This window comes from Onychomys torridus, chromosome 23, assembly GCF_903995425.1.
Source record: "Onychomys torridus chromosome 23, mOncTor1.1, whole genome shotgun sequence".
Lineage (NCBI taxonomy): Eukaryota > Metazoa > Chordata > Mammalia > Rodentia > Cricetidae > Onychomys > Onychomys torridus.
The window spans coordinates 52,705,105-52,718,652 of record NC_050465.1 but is presented as its reverse complement, the minus strand read 5'-3'; the positions used below and the strand labels follow the sequence as shown (position 1 = coordinate 52,718,652).

The 13,548-nt window shown below is 33.6% G+C and overlaps 1 protein-coding gene across 1 annotated transcript in view; it reads left to right on the top strand.

Moving 5' to 3' along the window:
• The window catches only part of Erbb4 (erb-b2 receptor tyrosine kinase 4), a 1,064,935-nt gene that overhangs the window by 785,720 nt on the left and 265,667 nt on the right, over positions 1 to 13,548 (top strand). The window contains exon 13 of the mRNA XM_036172732.1: positions 8,835 to 8,967. Within this exon, the coding sequence (XP_036028625.1) occupies positions 8,835 to 8,967 (133 nt within the window). The remainder of the gene's footprint in view (positions 1 to 8,834; positions 8,968 to 13,548) is intronic.

Sequence of the window (13,548 nt, the reverse complement as noted above, 5' to 3'; positions counted from 1 at the left end):
ATATTCTCTACAAAGGTCGAAATACTAAGCACATTATTATCTCTCCAAATTTTTAATAGACAGGTACAATTCAGACAAGATCAAGGAAAATCTATTTTACAGCTTCCAGAGAAAACACAGAGGAAGGGGAAGGTTCCCTGATAACTACAATGCTAAAGTTTCTTTAGAGAGGCTAACAATGGCCTTATGAACTCTAAGCCAGTGAGCAGGTCTTGTGTTCCACACATGATGACTGCTCTGGGAGATGGGTCAGATGTGTGTTGACTTCTTGGTGATGATCGAAACTTTTCTCTCTTAAGAATTTCAAAGAAGTAGCTTCCCTGGCCTTTTGTTTTAGGCCTTTGGAAGCACTTGCTTTACTTTCCCTTTACAGGAAATAATCTTCCAGTCTTCAGTTCCACGTAGCTGTTTGGAAAGAATGAGTCAAAAGTAGGTACTGTGGTTTTTGTTTTGTTTTGATTTGGTTTTTAGGATTGTTTTTCTGTAATGAGGTTCTTTTGCCTTGATTCAAAGCTTCTGTGCTACTAGACACTTGAATAAAGAATCAAAGAAGTAATAGAGAGCAGAAAGGAGGTGGGATCTTGGTGAAGCCAAAGCATTCTGGACAACAGAACAATGGAAAATCCCAGCAGTCTTATGTTTCCACATATGGTAAAGTTCTGTCAACTCTGAAAGGTGGGGAAGCTAGGTGCGAGGATGAAATAGTATTAAACCTGAAAAATTAAATAATGCAGAATGGTAAAAATGAGCCAAGAAATGATGAACCACCACAAAATAGACAATGTTAAATAGATACTGCTGGCTTGACCACTTCCTAAAGAGGGAGACCAAGAGGCAGCTGAGGAGCTTAGAATTTGCTACACAAGGGGTTTGACATATTGATTGTGATGATAGGAAGACCCAAAGATAATGAATGAGTACAAAGACTCTGATTCATGACAATTAAATACTATTGTTTTCAATTTCCCCATTGTCTTTCTCAAATTGTTCTCTTCATAAGTGAGGCTTTATTCTTCACAATTCTGATAAAAATGTTAATACCACAGAAAGTATGTATAAGCTTTATAGATGATAAAATTGGAATAGGAAAGTAACAAATACACATATTATGGATATTCATAAAAATAATATTATTACTTCTCATTAATAAAGAGCATTGACTCATACAAAAACATTCAATCATGCTTGATACATAATCAAACCATGGGCACCATATGTTAAGCAATACAGTACTCTGAAAGTAGAAAGAAGATTCAGATAGATTTGGGTATTTGGATTCTAAGGGTTTACTGAGTTTTCTTTTTCATGTGTCTCAAATATGGATGCCTAGGAACAGGTAACTTAAGTATGCCAACTTGTGAAGACCCAAAATACTACCATAAAGTCAGTTCTTTCTACTCTAACTCTCAGAAAACTGAATCACCTAACATGATAGACACCATTTAGGTAATAATGGCTGTGTTCTGGCTAAACTCTACAGGAAAAAAAAACAACAACCAAGGAAACAAACAAACAAACAAAAACAAACAAACAACAACAACAAAAACCACAGTCCCAACTTGACTGACCCAGACCAGCAAAGTAGTAAATAGTGGTGTTAATTTCATTCTCATTAAGCTATAATTAGAAGCCTCAACATCCAAATTAAATGGCTTAAGAGAATTTGGGATATGGTTCAGTGATAGATCCAGATTCCCAACAGTAAAAGATTTTTTTCCTTAAGGAAAGGAAAACAAAGAAAAAATAGAAAGAAAAAGAGCTAAATGTGAAGGCACTCATATAATGTCAACATTGAAGAGGCTGAGGCAAGAAGATCAGAAATTCAAAGTCAGCCTGGACTATATACTGAGAAACTGCCAAAGGGTTTTTGTTGTGGTGGTGGTGGTTGTTTTTATTTGTTCTACAAATTTTCTTACTAAAAAGAGAAAAGTCCAAGTTACAAATTATGAGAAAAAGTTCTAATTAGATAAGAAAGATTATCAGATGCATAGATGATGATAGATAAGAGATAGATAGATAGATAGATAGATAGATAGATAGATAGATGAATAGATAGATATATAGATAGATTTATGTATGGATGGGTGGGAGGATGTATGGATGGAAAGATAGATAGACAGTATATACATGATGATTTTAGATAGATGATAGATTTTAAGTAGATTATAGATAATAGATGGACAGATAGATGGTATGAATATTATATATATGTGTATATATATTATATAATATATATGTATTACACATACTTATAACTGGTTAAGTGTTATTAAATTTTTATGGAAATTTGAATTAGATTACAGTGAAATATCACAATATGCATTAGAATGGAAGATTCATAAAAGTAGAATATTGAATGCTCTACTGTTAAGAATATAAAATGAAACAACTCTAGAAAAACATTTTGACAGCTTAAGAAAGAAAATCTTACTGAAAATGATCCTATCATATAATCAAAATGACCTGAATAAAATTAAAAAAAATATTTTTTCCTTAAAAAAGTTAAAATTCCAGCCTCACAAACAAGTCTGCAAAATATTTATAGAATCAGTAATTATAACACTCCAGTGATGGTTGGTGTTCATCATCAACCTGACTAAGTCTAGAATATTCTAGGAGAAAAACCTCCATGCACACTTGTGAAAGTCTTTTGAATTAAGTCTCAGAAAAAGGATCTGGGAGATTTTCTTGTTTATTTTCATTGAGATGGAGAGACTGACTGACTCACTGTGAGCAGCACCATTCTCTGGCTGGGATCCTTTATTGTGTAAATGGAGAAAGGATGATGCTGGGCAGCAGTAGCCCTTAATCTTTCCTTGACTCTTGACTATAGATTTACTGTGATGTGATTTCCCACCATGATAGACTATAACACTGAGCTGAGAGCCAAAATAAACTGTTTCTTCCATTACTCTGTTTCCTCCAAGTTGTTGGCTCTCAGTTCATTGTTATAGTCCTATAACTCATTTAGTTATATATAAGCCTGTAATAGTGAAGTTCTTGTATGCTCTAATTAACACTGAAATGACAAGATATTTTGTTAGACATTATTTTGGCTGTGTCTGTGAGAGTGGTTTTGGTTGTGTTTAGTATTCGATCTAGTAGCCTGAAAGAAGCAGTTTATTCTGTTTACAATGGAGGGGCAATATCTGTTCCTTTAAGGATTTGAATAGAAAAAAAAAATGGAAGAAAGAAACTTCTCTGTATTTACCTGTTTTACTAGAACACGGTCTTCTCCTGCCATTGGGATGTGACTTGGACATTACTGATTATTTTCTGGGCTTAGACTTGAACAAAGCAGCTCTGACATTGTTCTTCTTGTATCCAAGGTCTTTGAACCCAGCATAGAATACATCATGGACAGGTGTATTGTTTTACGGGGCTTCAGATGTTTGTGTGTAAATATATATATTTGTGTTATGCAAGCAATTGTATGAATACTAAATAAATAAACCAAAATAAATGGAAAAAATACTTTGGATGAGAATTTGACAGTTTCTTGATGGCCCACCATAATATTAAGTAATTTTATATCTAAGTATTTACCCAAGAAACATAAAATTTTTGTCTGTAACTTAGATAGATATTCATAATATTGTAAGTTCTAATAGCCCCAAAATGGAAAACTCCCTTAATATCTGCCAGTAAGTGAATGGATTAGAAAAATATAAAAACATAACAAAATACATGTAGGGCTAAAAATGAGTGAACTATTAATGAAACATCATGAACTATTCTGAATGTAAAATAAATGTAATAAAAGACAGACATACTATACAACTCCATTTACAGAAAATTTTTTGAACTACAAATAACCATAGTAGCAGAAGTAACCTGGGATTGTCTGAAGGAGATGAGCAGTCATGAGTGGTTCCATAGGTGAAATGAAATCTTTTACAGATGATCAGTACATTCATTCCTGGTCAGTGGAAGTAGTTTGTAATTGTGTATACATATCACAACAAGTTGTAAACTTTAGAGTTAATAATATCTGGGCAGGTCATCCTTTTCATTGTTATGATACTCTTGAAAAATCACATTAAAAGAGAAAACTTATTTTTATCTCAAAATGTCAGAAATCTTAATCAACCATTAGATCTAATGGTCTTAGGCTATGGTGGGTCAGAAAGTCATGGAGAGAGGAGCATGTGCTAGAACAAAGCTGTTCACCTCTATGCAACCAGGAAGCAGAAAGAGGGAGGGAGAGAAGGGCTCTTTAAAAGTTATACCTACAAAGGGTACACTCCCAGTAAATATCTTCTTTCTTCAACTAAACCCCCTTTCCTAATAGCTAGCCCATTCAGTATTAAGACATCAATAGGACCTTGTTTTGAGGTTCTAGTAGGGGAGCACAGTTACTTGTATACCTTTGAACAAAGACCAGTCCTTCTCTATTTAGGGAACATCATCTTCTTCATCCCAGTGCACATTAATAATCCACTTAATCTTGCTTTGGAGGAAATTTTAGTTCACAGATTCTCCCCAAGAATAATAGAATCAATAAATCAGGTACTGATAGAAAATATTTTATCTAACTATTGTTACCAAATTCATGGTAGATCTAAAAGTAATTTTATAATCTAATTGGCAATTTTCTTAGTCAGTTTTCTACTGCTATGAAGAGACATGCTGACCATGGCAACTCTCCTACAGGAAAGCATTTAATTGGGGTTTGTTGACAGTGTCAGAGGTTTAGTCCATTGTCATCACAGTTGGAAACATGGTGGCATACAGGTAGACATAGTGCTGGAAATTAGCTGAGATCTCTACATCTGGATCCACAGGCAGAAAGAAGAGAAAGACACTGAGCTTGGCATGGGCTTTTTGAAACCTCAAAGGTCACCCCTAGTGACACACTTCCTCCAACAAGCCCACACTTCCTAAACTTTAAAATAGTGCCACTCCATAGTGACCAAACATTCAAAGCTATGAGCCTTTGGAGGCCATTCTCATTTAACAGTAAAATAGAGCCTGAAGCAAGGAATGAATATACAATTAGTGTTTTTGAAAGTATATAAGGATATTAAATTATTGTATTAGAATTTTTTAATTTTCAAGTTTTAAAAGTGGCTGAGAGTGTAACTTAACTGAGGACATGAGTTTAAATTCTTGCACTTTTAATTTTTAATTTCTGACTTTTTCTTTATAGCTTTGCATTTTATTTTGTGATTTGTATAGAGTCAAATTCTAAAATGCCAGTGAAAAAATGCACTGACAACTTCCTTTTGTCCCTCAGTGCTCTTTTCCAGCCTCAGTTACTGACATCTACAGTGATTATGTCAAAGTTGTAAGTTGAACACTCAATTGTGCCATTTTCTATGTTAAGGTTCTTTCACATTATATAATGCTTGTAGAAATAGCCATGTTATGAATCTATTCATGAGTAGTTTCATTTGTTTGTTTTGTAGATGATATATTACAATTTGTTAATCTGGTAACTCATTATAGTTGATTCCAGGTTTTGACAATTTTGGATATACTCCCATAAATACTTGAGTACAAAAAAGGAAAAGATATCAATGGGTTAATTCAATGATGAAGTTTGTACTATCATAATCCAATCACTTTTCAATAAAATCACCAGCTTTTGCTGGCCAAATCTGGTAGGAGGTAAACTTTACATCTGAACCACACCAATGTCACATGTTCATGTCAATGTCAATGTTCCTCTCTTTAACAATTATAGGAAAGATTGTTCAGTTACACAAGTATAAAGTATATGTGTATCTAGGTAAATCTGTCAATCACAATATCTTACATGGACTAAAGTAAGTAGACCTTAGTCTTAGGATTTGAGCAAAGGTGATGTGAATTAGACAGTTTAAATTGCTGTTTTTAAACCACTCAACAAGAAAATATGAGCAGCTTATTTTCTCAAGTATATGCTGGAGGAGTTGGCTTTCATGACACCTGGTATGCTTACAGTTCATATTAACTCTTTATGAACACAACTCATGAATGCTCTTGTCTGAAAACCTATGTTTTGTGTCATGAGCTATTGCAGGCCATGAGGCAAATGTAGCTTATAGCAATTGATGATTCAGATATAAAACCACTAGTTGAATAATTCTTTGATAAGATAGCCTAGTCAAGCAAGGCTTATGGACCACTGACTCTGAAAAATGTTGCTTCAGTCTGTAATTCCACATGTGCAAAAGCAGCTATGGTATCTCCTCACTACCATGTATTTTCATGTAATGTGTATATGTAATCTCATGATTGCATTTCAATCTGATGGGGCACATTATTTGTAGATGGTCAGGAAGATGACTTCTCATTAAGCTGTGTAATTTTGATGTATAGAAATAGAATAGAATATGCTTCATATCTAGATCTATTATTCTACATGTACTGTAATACACTCAGAAGCCTGTTCTCTATAATTAGCTAAGCTGACAGAGCATATTGTCCAGACACAGTGTCTATGGATAGATCCCTAGTTGGACTTTCATAGATTATATTCAAGGACAGAATAACAAAATTTCTGGGCTATTGAATCAAAGTCCTTCAGAGACAATAGTGACTGGAATTACTTGCCAGCTTCCCCTGCCAGATTCAGTTGATAAAGTGACCAGCAGCTTTCCCTGCTAAACTTTAAGCAATTAACACTCTACACAAACTTCTTATCTCAGTTGATGATATAAAACTCAAGTTCCAACTAACTCACTGTTTATTATTTAGGTCCCAAATAATAACTAAATCAATTAACCAAGATCAGAGAAAAATAGTGTTCAGCTACTTGCAGATGCCATTGCCCAGGGAAAAGTGCCAAGCACCACATCCCCGCCTATGTGTTGCCATGGTAAATGGTTTTGCTCCTTATCATTTTTCAAAAAATGTGTAATGACCTTGAGAGATAGGCTTGTAACTTTTCTTATTATTGCAAGAGACTCCTGTTAGAACTGAGCATGTAGAGAGAAGAGCTAGGGAATCAGAGCTGAGAAAAATAGAACTAGAGTAAAAGAAATTGACCCACAGAACATGTATGAGTCTTTTTCCCTCAGACAGATAGAAACTTATTTATAAAGACCCACAGATTAAAAAAAAAAAAAGTTTGATGCTCTAGAAATACTCCTGAGATGAGAAAGTCCTAAATTAGATTTTGCAATACTGTGGTTTATTTTATGAACCTTGGACTCCATGGCATACAATAATTTTGAATTGGTAAAATTGGTGACTATTGGAAAGACAGAGAAGATTTTTTTTTCACTTTTATCTTGAGAATTCTTAACTTTTCATGAAAGTCATACTGCACTCCAGGTACCTCAGGTAAGTTCAGATATGAAGACCAGGAACTGAAGTCTTCCTAGTCAATTGTTTCTAATCAATACATTGCATCCTGTTAATAAGTTTGTTATGCACTAATATTATACTGAAAAAATGTTCATTCTAAATGAGAACAAAATGGTGAAATTTAAGTAGAAAATATAAAACAAGGCCTCCAAAGCCTTTGGTATTTCCCCAATCAAAATCTAAACAACAACAAAAACAAAAATGCTATACTATGGTCTAGGCATAAAACTCTTAGGTATTACATAGGGCAATCAGATGATCATGGCCAATTTGAACTACAAAGCAAGTTCAAGACCAGCCTAGGTAACTTATGGAGATCCTGTGTCAAAGACCGAAGGTAGAGTTCAGTAATATAGTGCTTGCTTAGAATGTGCAAGGTCATATGGTCAATTTCTATTAACCCCAAAAAACACAAGATTAGCAGTGGGCTAGAGGAGGGGTGTCAGCAGATGAGAACTATAATGACAAAGGTTATATACATACATATATATATATATATATATATATATATATATATATATATATATACACATATATATGTTAATACTTTAATCTGTACATCTCCTCATGAGTAATTATTTCAGTTTGCTGAATATTCTTTGTACATGTTTCTGTACATGGCCTAACTTTGTTAACATCTGAGTGATACAGTGGAAGATACTTGTAAAATTATTTTACTTCTATTCATAACCTTTGATTTTTAATGTACTTATTTATAGGTGTGTTGTGCATTCATATGTGTACATACCAAGGTTTCTTTGGTAATCAGGGAATAGCTTAGGTAGTCAGATCTCTTGGATGGAATGCAGGTCATCAGACTTGGCAAGATCTCTTAATCAATGACCCATTTTGCCTATGCTATTTCTATTCTTTCTCTGTCTTCTTATATTCTCTCTATCTACTCATTTCCCCTTACTTTAAAAATAATTTTGCTAATGATATAATCCCTCTACCTTTCTAAAACCCCTCATACAGAGTTGAAAGGAGGTGTAATTGGTGTATTCGTGAAACAAAATTTTGGCTTGGAAAAGGCATCATTTCCTCTTTACTTTGGATAGTTGTATCAACCACCTGTTCTCACTCTGTGTTGAATTAAATAAAAAGGATTTTGTTTAGTCTTGTGGAAAAGGCTACTTTGCTGTAGAAATATAGCAACTGTGCAATGTGGATGAAGTTGCAGGAAGAATGGAGGATGGTAATTGGGTAGGCACCCAAAGTAGTTTGACCCTTAACTCTTAAACTAGCTCATGTAAAACTATTCAGCACATTGTATTCATATTTTAGGCACGTGTGTGTGTGTGTGTGTGTGTGTGTGTGTGTGTGTGACAATAATAATCAAAAAATGCCATCACATTTTGAGAGGGTAAAATAAGAACTTGGGATGATTTTAAGGGAAGACAAGGAAAGGGGAAAGTAAATGTAATTATATTTTAATTAAATATCCTTTTTAATAAAAAATGGTATTCAGCTTATTAACAATGAATGATAAGTTTTAACATATCCTTTGTCTTATATCCTGTTGGTTTTGGTGTTTCTTGCAGCTGCTGAAGGGATGGTGTGCAATCACTTGTGTTCAAATGATGGCTGTTGGGGACCTGGGCCAGACCAGTGCCTATCATGCCGGCGCTTCAGCAGGGGGAAAATCTGCATAGAGTCTTGTAACCTCTATGATGGGTAAGAGACCACCACGCCACCTTAAACTCATGAGCTACTGAAGAAAGCAAAAATCTGAGCTTTAGAAAAAGAGTGAGAATTTAGAAGGAGTTTATCAAGATTTTTAAAGAAACCTGTGATGTCAGAGAAGAGATTCGAAGTTGTTTTAAGGAAAACTAAATTTTGCTTGAAATAAGTCTGGTACTGACCAGCTTGCACATATTTAAAGACGTTTACCAAGACAGCTAAATACCAATGAATATTTACCAACTTACATGTTAGAAAAACTGTTTAATTTTTAATTTGCACTATGAGGTAGATTGGTACAAACTTCTTTCCCCCTACATCAGTGGTTCTCAGCCTTCCTGCAGCTGCAACCCTTTAATACAGTTCCTCATGTTATTGTAAGTAGCACGCAACCCCAACCATAAAATTGTTATCATTGCTACTTTATAACTGTAATTTTGCTAGTTATGAATCATAAAATCACTATTTGGGGAGATAAAAGTTTGTCAAAGGGGTCAACCCACAGGTCGAGAACTGCTTCCCTACACCTGACACTCTGCTGTAGTTTTTCCTCCTACAACTTCCTTCCACTTTTCACCTAGAGTGATGGTAGAGCCCCTGATTTTTCTCCACCAAGGTTGTAACCCTTATTTCCACCTGAGAAACAGCATTTGTCTTTGTGTCTTTGACTATTGGTGAGGGCTGTATAAAAACTACTTCTATGATTCACGTTGAAGAGGATTTGAAATGTGCTCTGCCGCTTCCTAAACAGCAGTGGTTCAACCAGTACTTTTAATTTCCTGTGGTGCTGCAACCATCACATTGCCTGCAAGAAAACCTCAAAACCTAGTACCCATCCTCTACTATGGCATTTCATACCCCTAAAAACACTGTACCATAGCACAATTTTATGTATCATAATTGCCCTTCATTAGTGTGGTAATACATTTCTCAGAGCTGTTCCTAAGTCAGTTTTTCTTGTATAGCTCAATGAAAGTACTTTTGGAAACTTTGGAAACTACAGTTTTGAAGGTCTTTGTTTCATTTCTTTTGTTCTCCATGAATTTCCTCATTTTGACAACTAATTTCATGATAGCTGATACCACTAGTGTTGTACTCCATGTTTGTACTATAAAAATATGTTTATCATATGTATCTTCTTAAAATGACACAGGAAAATTTTCTTTATGAAATGAAGTTTCAGGTGAAAACTAAGGTTTAAATTAAAAGTAACTTAAAATAAAAATTTAATAATGGGATACAGTTCAGCTTAGATCTTTGTAAGATATACCAGCTTGTAACTTTGATAATCAATAGGTCCTGTGCCATGGGATTTTATTCAAGCCTGTTCATATTGCTATGGAAGGATAGTCCTCTAAAAAAAGTACCTCAATAAAATACACACCTGTCTAGCAAATGGTGTCATTAAAGTGAATTTTACCAGAATTTAGTTCACTAAGCACAAGTTAGTTGCCTAAAGAGATTATTATACAGGCATGTATTACTTAGGAGATCGGGTATTGAGAAATCATTTTCTCTATCAGCAGCACATGATGGACAATGCGGACTGATATAATATAATATCAGCTAAAATCATAGATTGACTGAATAATCAAGCCAGGAATAGAGTACAGGCAGTCTGATTCTTTCAAGAATGTTATTTTTTCTTACGTATTCTAGTGTTACTATTGTCTGAAATACAAAATATAGAAATATGTAGCTATATGTTCCATTCTGTGTTGCATTTCTACAGAATAATGGATGCAAAACCAAACCAAACATCAACAACAACAAAAACTAGTGGCTTTTTGAATCCCAATCACTGGACTTTTTTTATTTTTACTTTTGGATTTAACAACCTCTAGTTTTACAGCATTAAATAAAATATCTCAAAGAAATTTAAATTATCAAGGTATTTTTCATTACAGCAAAACCCATGAAATATACCTTTTCAAAAGTTTGTTTTTAGTTCTTGTCTGCTCTGTAGGATTTCTCATTCTCCCATCTGCGCTGTTGTCTGATGTCTTTTGTCTTGCCTATGTAGCTAGTTTTAGCTGCCTTTGAGGAAAATGAATCTGCCTTTTAACTTTATATTGAAGTTTTCCTTTGTTCTTTTCTTGTTATTGTCCCACACCTCCTCTTCCATCCTTATTCCCCTTTCTTCCTTCCATCTATTCTTCTGTCCTTCCTTCCTCCCTCTTTCCAAGTCTTCCTCCATTTCTTTCTTCTCTGAGGACTTGGTATGTTTCCCAAGCATGTCTAAACTTCTAGTGTCACCTGATTTTCTTGCCTCAATTTTCAGGGGCTGGGCCTAGGAGATACATGCCGTCTCATTGGCTAAAGCTGATTTTTATATGAAACATGGGAATATTATGGTGCCAACTTTATGATTATGTGAAGTGAAAGGTGCTTAATAAAGTCTTGTAAAAGTTCTTGCTGTGTATATCATTATCATGATCTCCCAGGTATCAGTTAATCTGAGTTTATTAAATGGTTGAGTAAAATATTTTATCTTAGAAACTGATTAAACCTGTCAAATAAATAACGCATGTATAAAAATTAGAAGTATATTTAAAAATACAGTATTTTTTGCATGTATATGCAAAAAAGAAAGTCAAACAATTCAGTGTAATTTGTATCCAAATTCAAGTGAGAAAGCAATTACAGTGAACAATCAAAATGGGAGAGAGTGTAGTTACAATGGAACCTTAAAACCACAAAGCTTTTCCTATCTAGTATACATTCTAAGTCCTTGAGATCAACACAAAAACATCAGTGTGCCAGTCAATGATCTTTGATGGAAATTACATATTTAAAAATCATACCTGAATAAAACATGGTTTCTCCTTTTATAGAGGATACTTAGTAAACTAAATGTCAAGTGTTTAAGTCTCTAAACCTACTGTTGGTGTAAGATGCAGAGTTTAGAGACTCAGTTTTGTAGCATTCACTCCCGATCTGAATACTGACAATGCTAAAACATTAGTATCATGAACTGCAATTTGTTAAGACACAGCCACATGAGGGGAACTCTGCAAAAATCATGGTGAAGTCACAGGGGGATGTGGAGGTGCTCTTCTCTCCATTGCTCTTGTGGAATTGTGTTTACTCTTTATTGGGCAAGTGGAGAGGTGCACATTGGGTAAAAGAATGGGAAAAACACTGACTATGCTTTAGTAGCAAGCAACTTACATTCTTCATTTGCCGCCATAACCCTTCAATGACAAAAGACTCTATTATCACAAACTGGTAACTCTCTTAAAACTTCATTATACATTATTTGTAACTTGTCATAGATTTAAGTGTCCTCCCTTTGGGTCACGTTCACTTTTTATCCTAAAGACTTCCTCAGTTAAGTACTTTCTATCTTTCATAGTTAATGAAACATAAAAAAGAAGGCTTGTTTTTATAACTAAGATTTCAAACCAGAAAATTCATTCAAGGTTTGATCCAAAACAAATTAATATCTGACTGTACAAGTACCAAAACAATGCAGCTAAATGTGTAGGCCCTATGCAGATAATCTACCAATGCTCTATTTTTTGAAACCATATTTAACTCCTTTCCCTTTGAGGAAAGCATAATGGCATATATGTGTGAAAATTCTTAAGGAAGTCCAATAAATTATATCCTAATTTTATAAATTAATAAAATAGAAATCTAGCTTTAGAATTAATTTAACCAACAGAATATACAGCTTACCCTTTGGAATTCCATTGCTTATTAAGACTTTATGTCTTCAAATGAGAAAAGGGTAGTGATAGCATTAGGTAATAAAATGATTTGGAATTTATCATCTAATTGATTTAAAATTACACTATTCATACACTACACACTATTGGTATTGGTTTAAAAAGATGGGTTAGGAAGCAAAAATAAAAATTGCAAGTAAATTAGATACACAAATTTAATGACCTACTTTGTTAATGACTTCCAAGTGACACTAAATTATTCTACCCAATATTTTATTTTCATTTTAGTGAAAATAATGTAATTTTAACATAGTGTAGATGATTTCTTTTCAATTATCAAAGTAAAATATTTATATTAGACTTTGAATGTAATAATCATATCTTTAAAACCTATAATATATAAATAGAAAATGTAGTGATATAAAAAGAGACAGTCACAATCATGGTATTACAATAATAAAGTTTTATACTATATACATTAAAATAAACTATTTCTTGTATTATTCCTTATGGAATTCCTTCAAAAAGAATTTAGACTAAGAGAAATTTTGTGATATTAGATCAATAATCTAAGAAAATAAAATCTAGCATAAAATGATATTTTTCTCTAATTCTCTAAGGCAGATTTTTTAAAAGAAGATAAGATATCAAAGCCTGTTTTGAAGTTTAACTGAAAGTAAGTTTAATAGTCTAGCAACCTTGAAGGACAAGGTTAGAGAACATTTATGTGGCCCAGAAATTAAAAAAAAAAAAAAAAACTATAGTGGTTTAGAAATGCAAGCTTCAACTATGAGTAATTTTTTATGTAGAAATGAGCAGATATAGTCTTACTCAAAGAGGTAAAAGTAATTCTGCTGTGTCATCAAAAGAGATTATTTTCTGTTTTTGGAAAGTGCTAGAATCT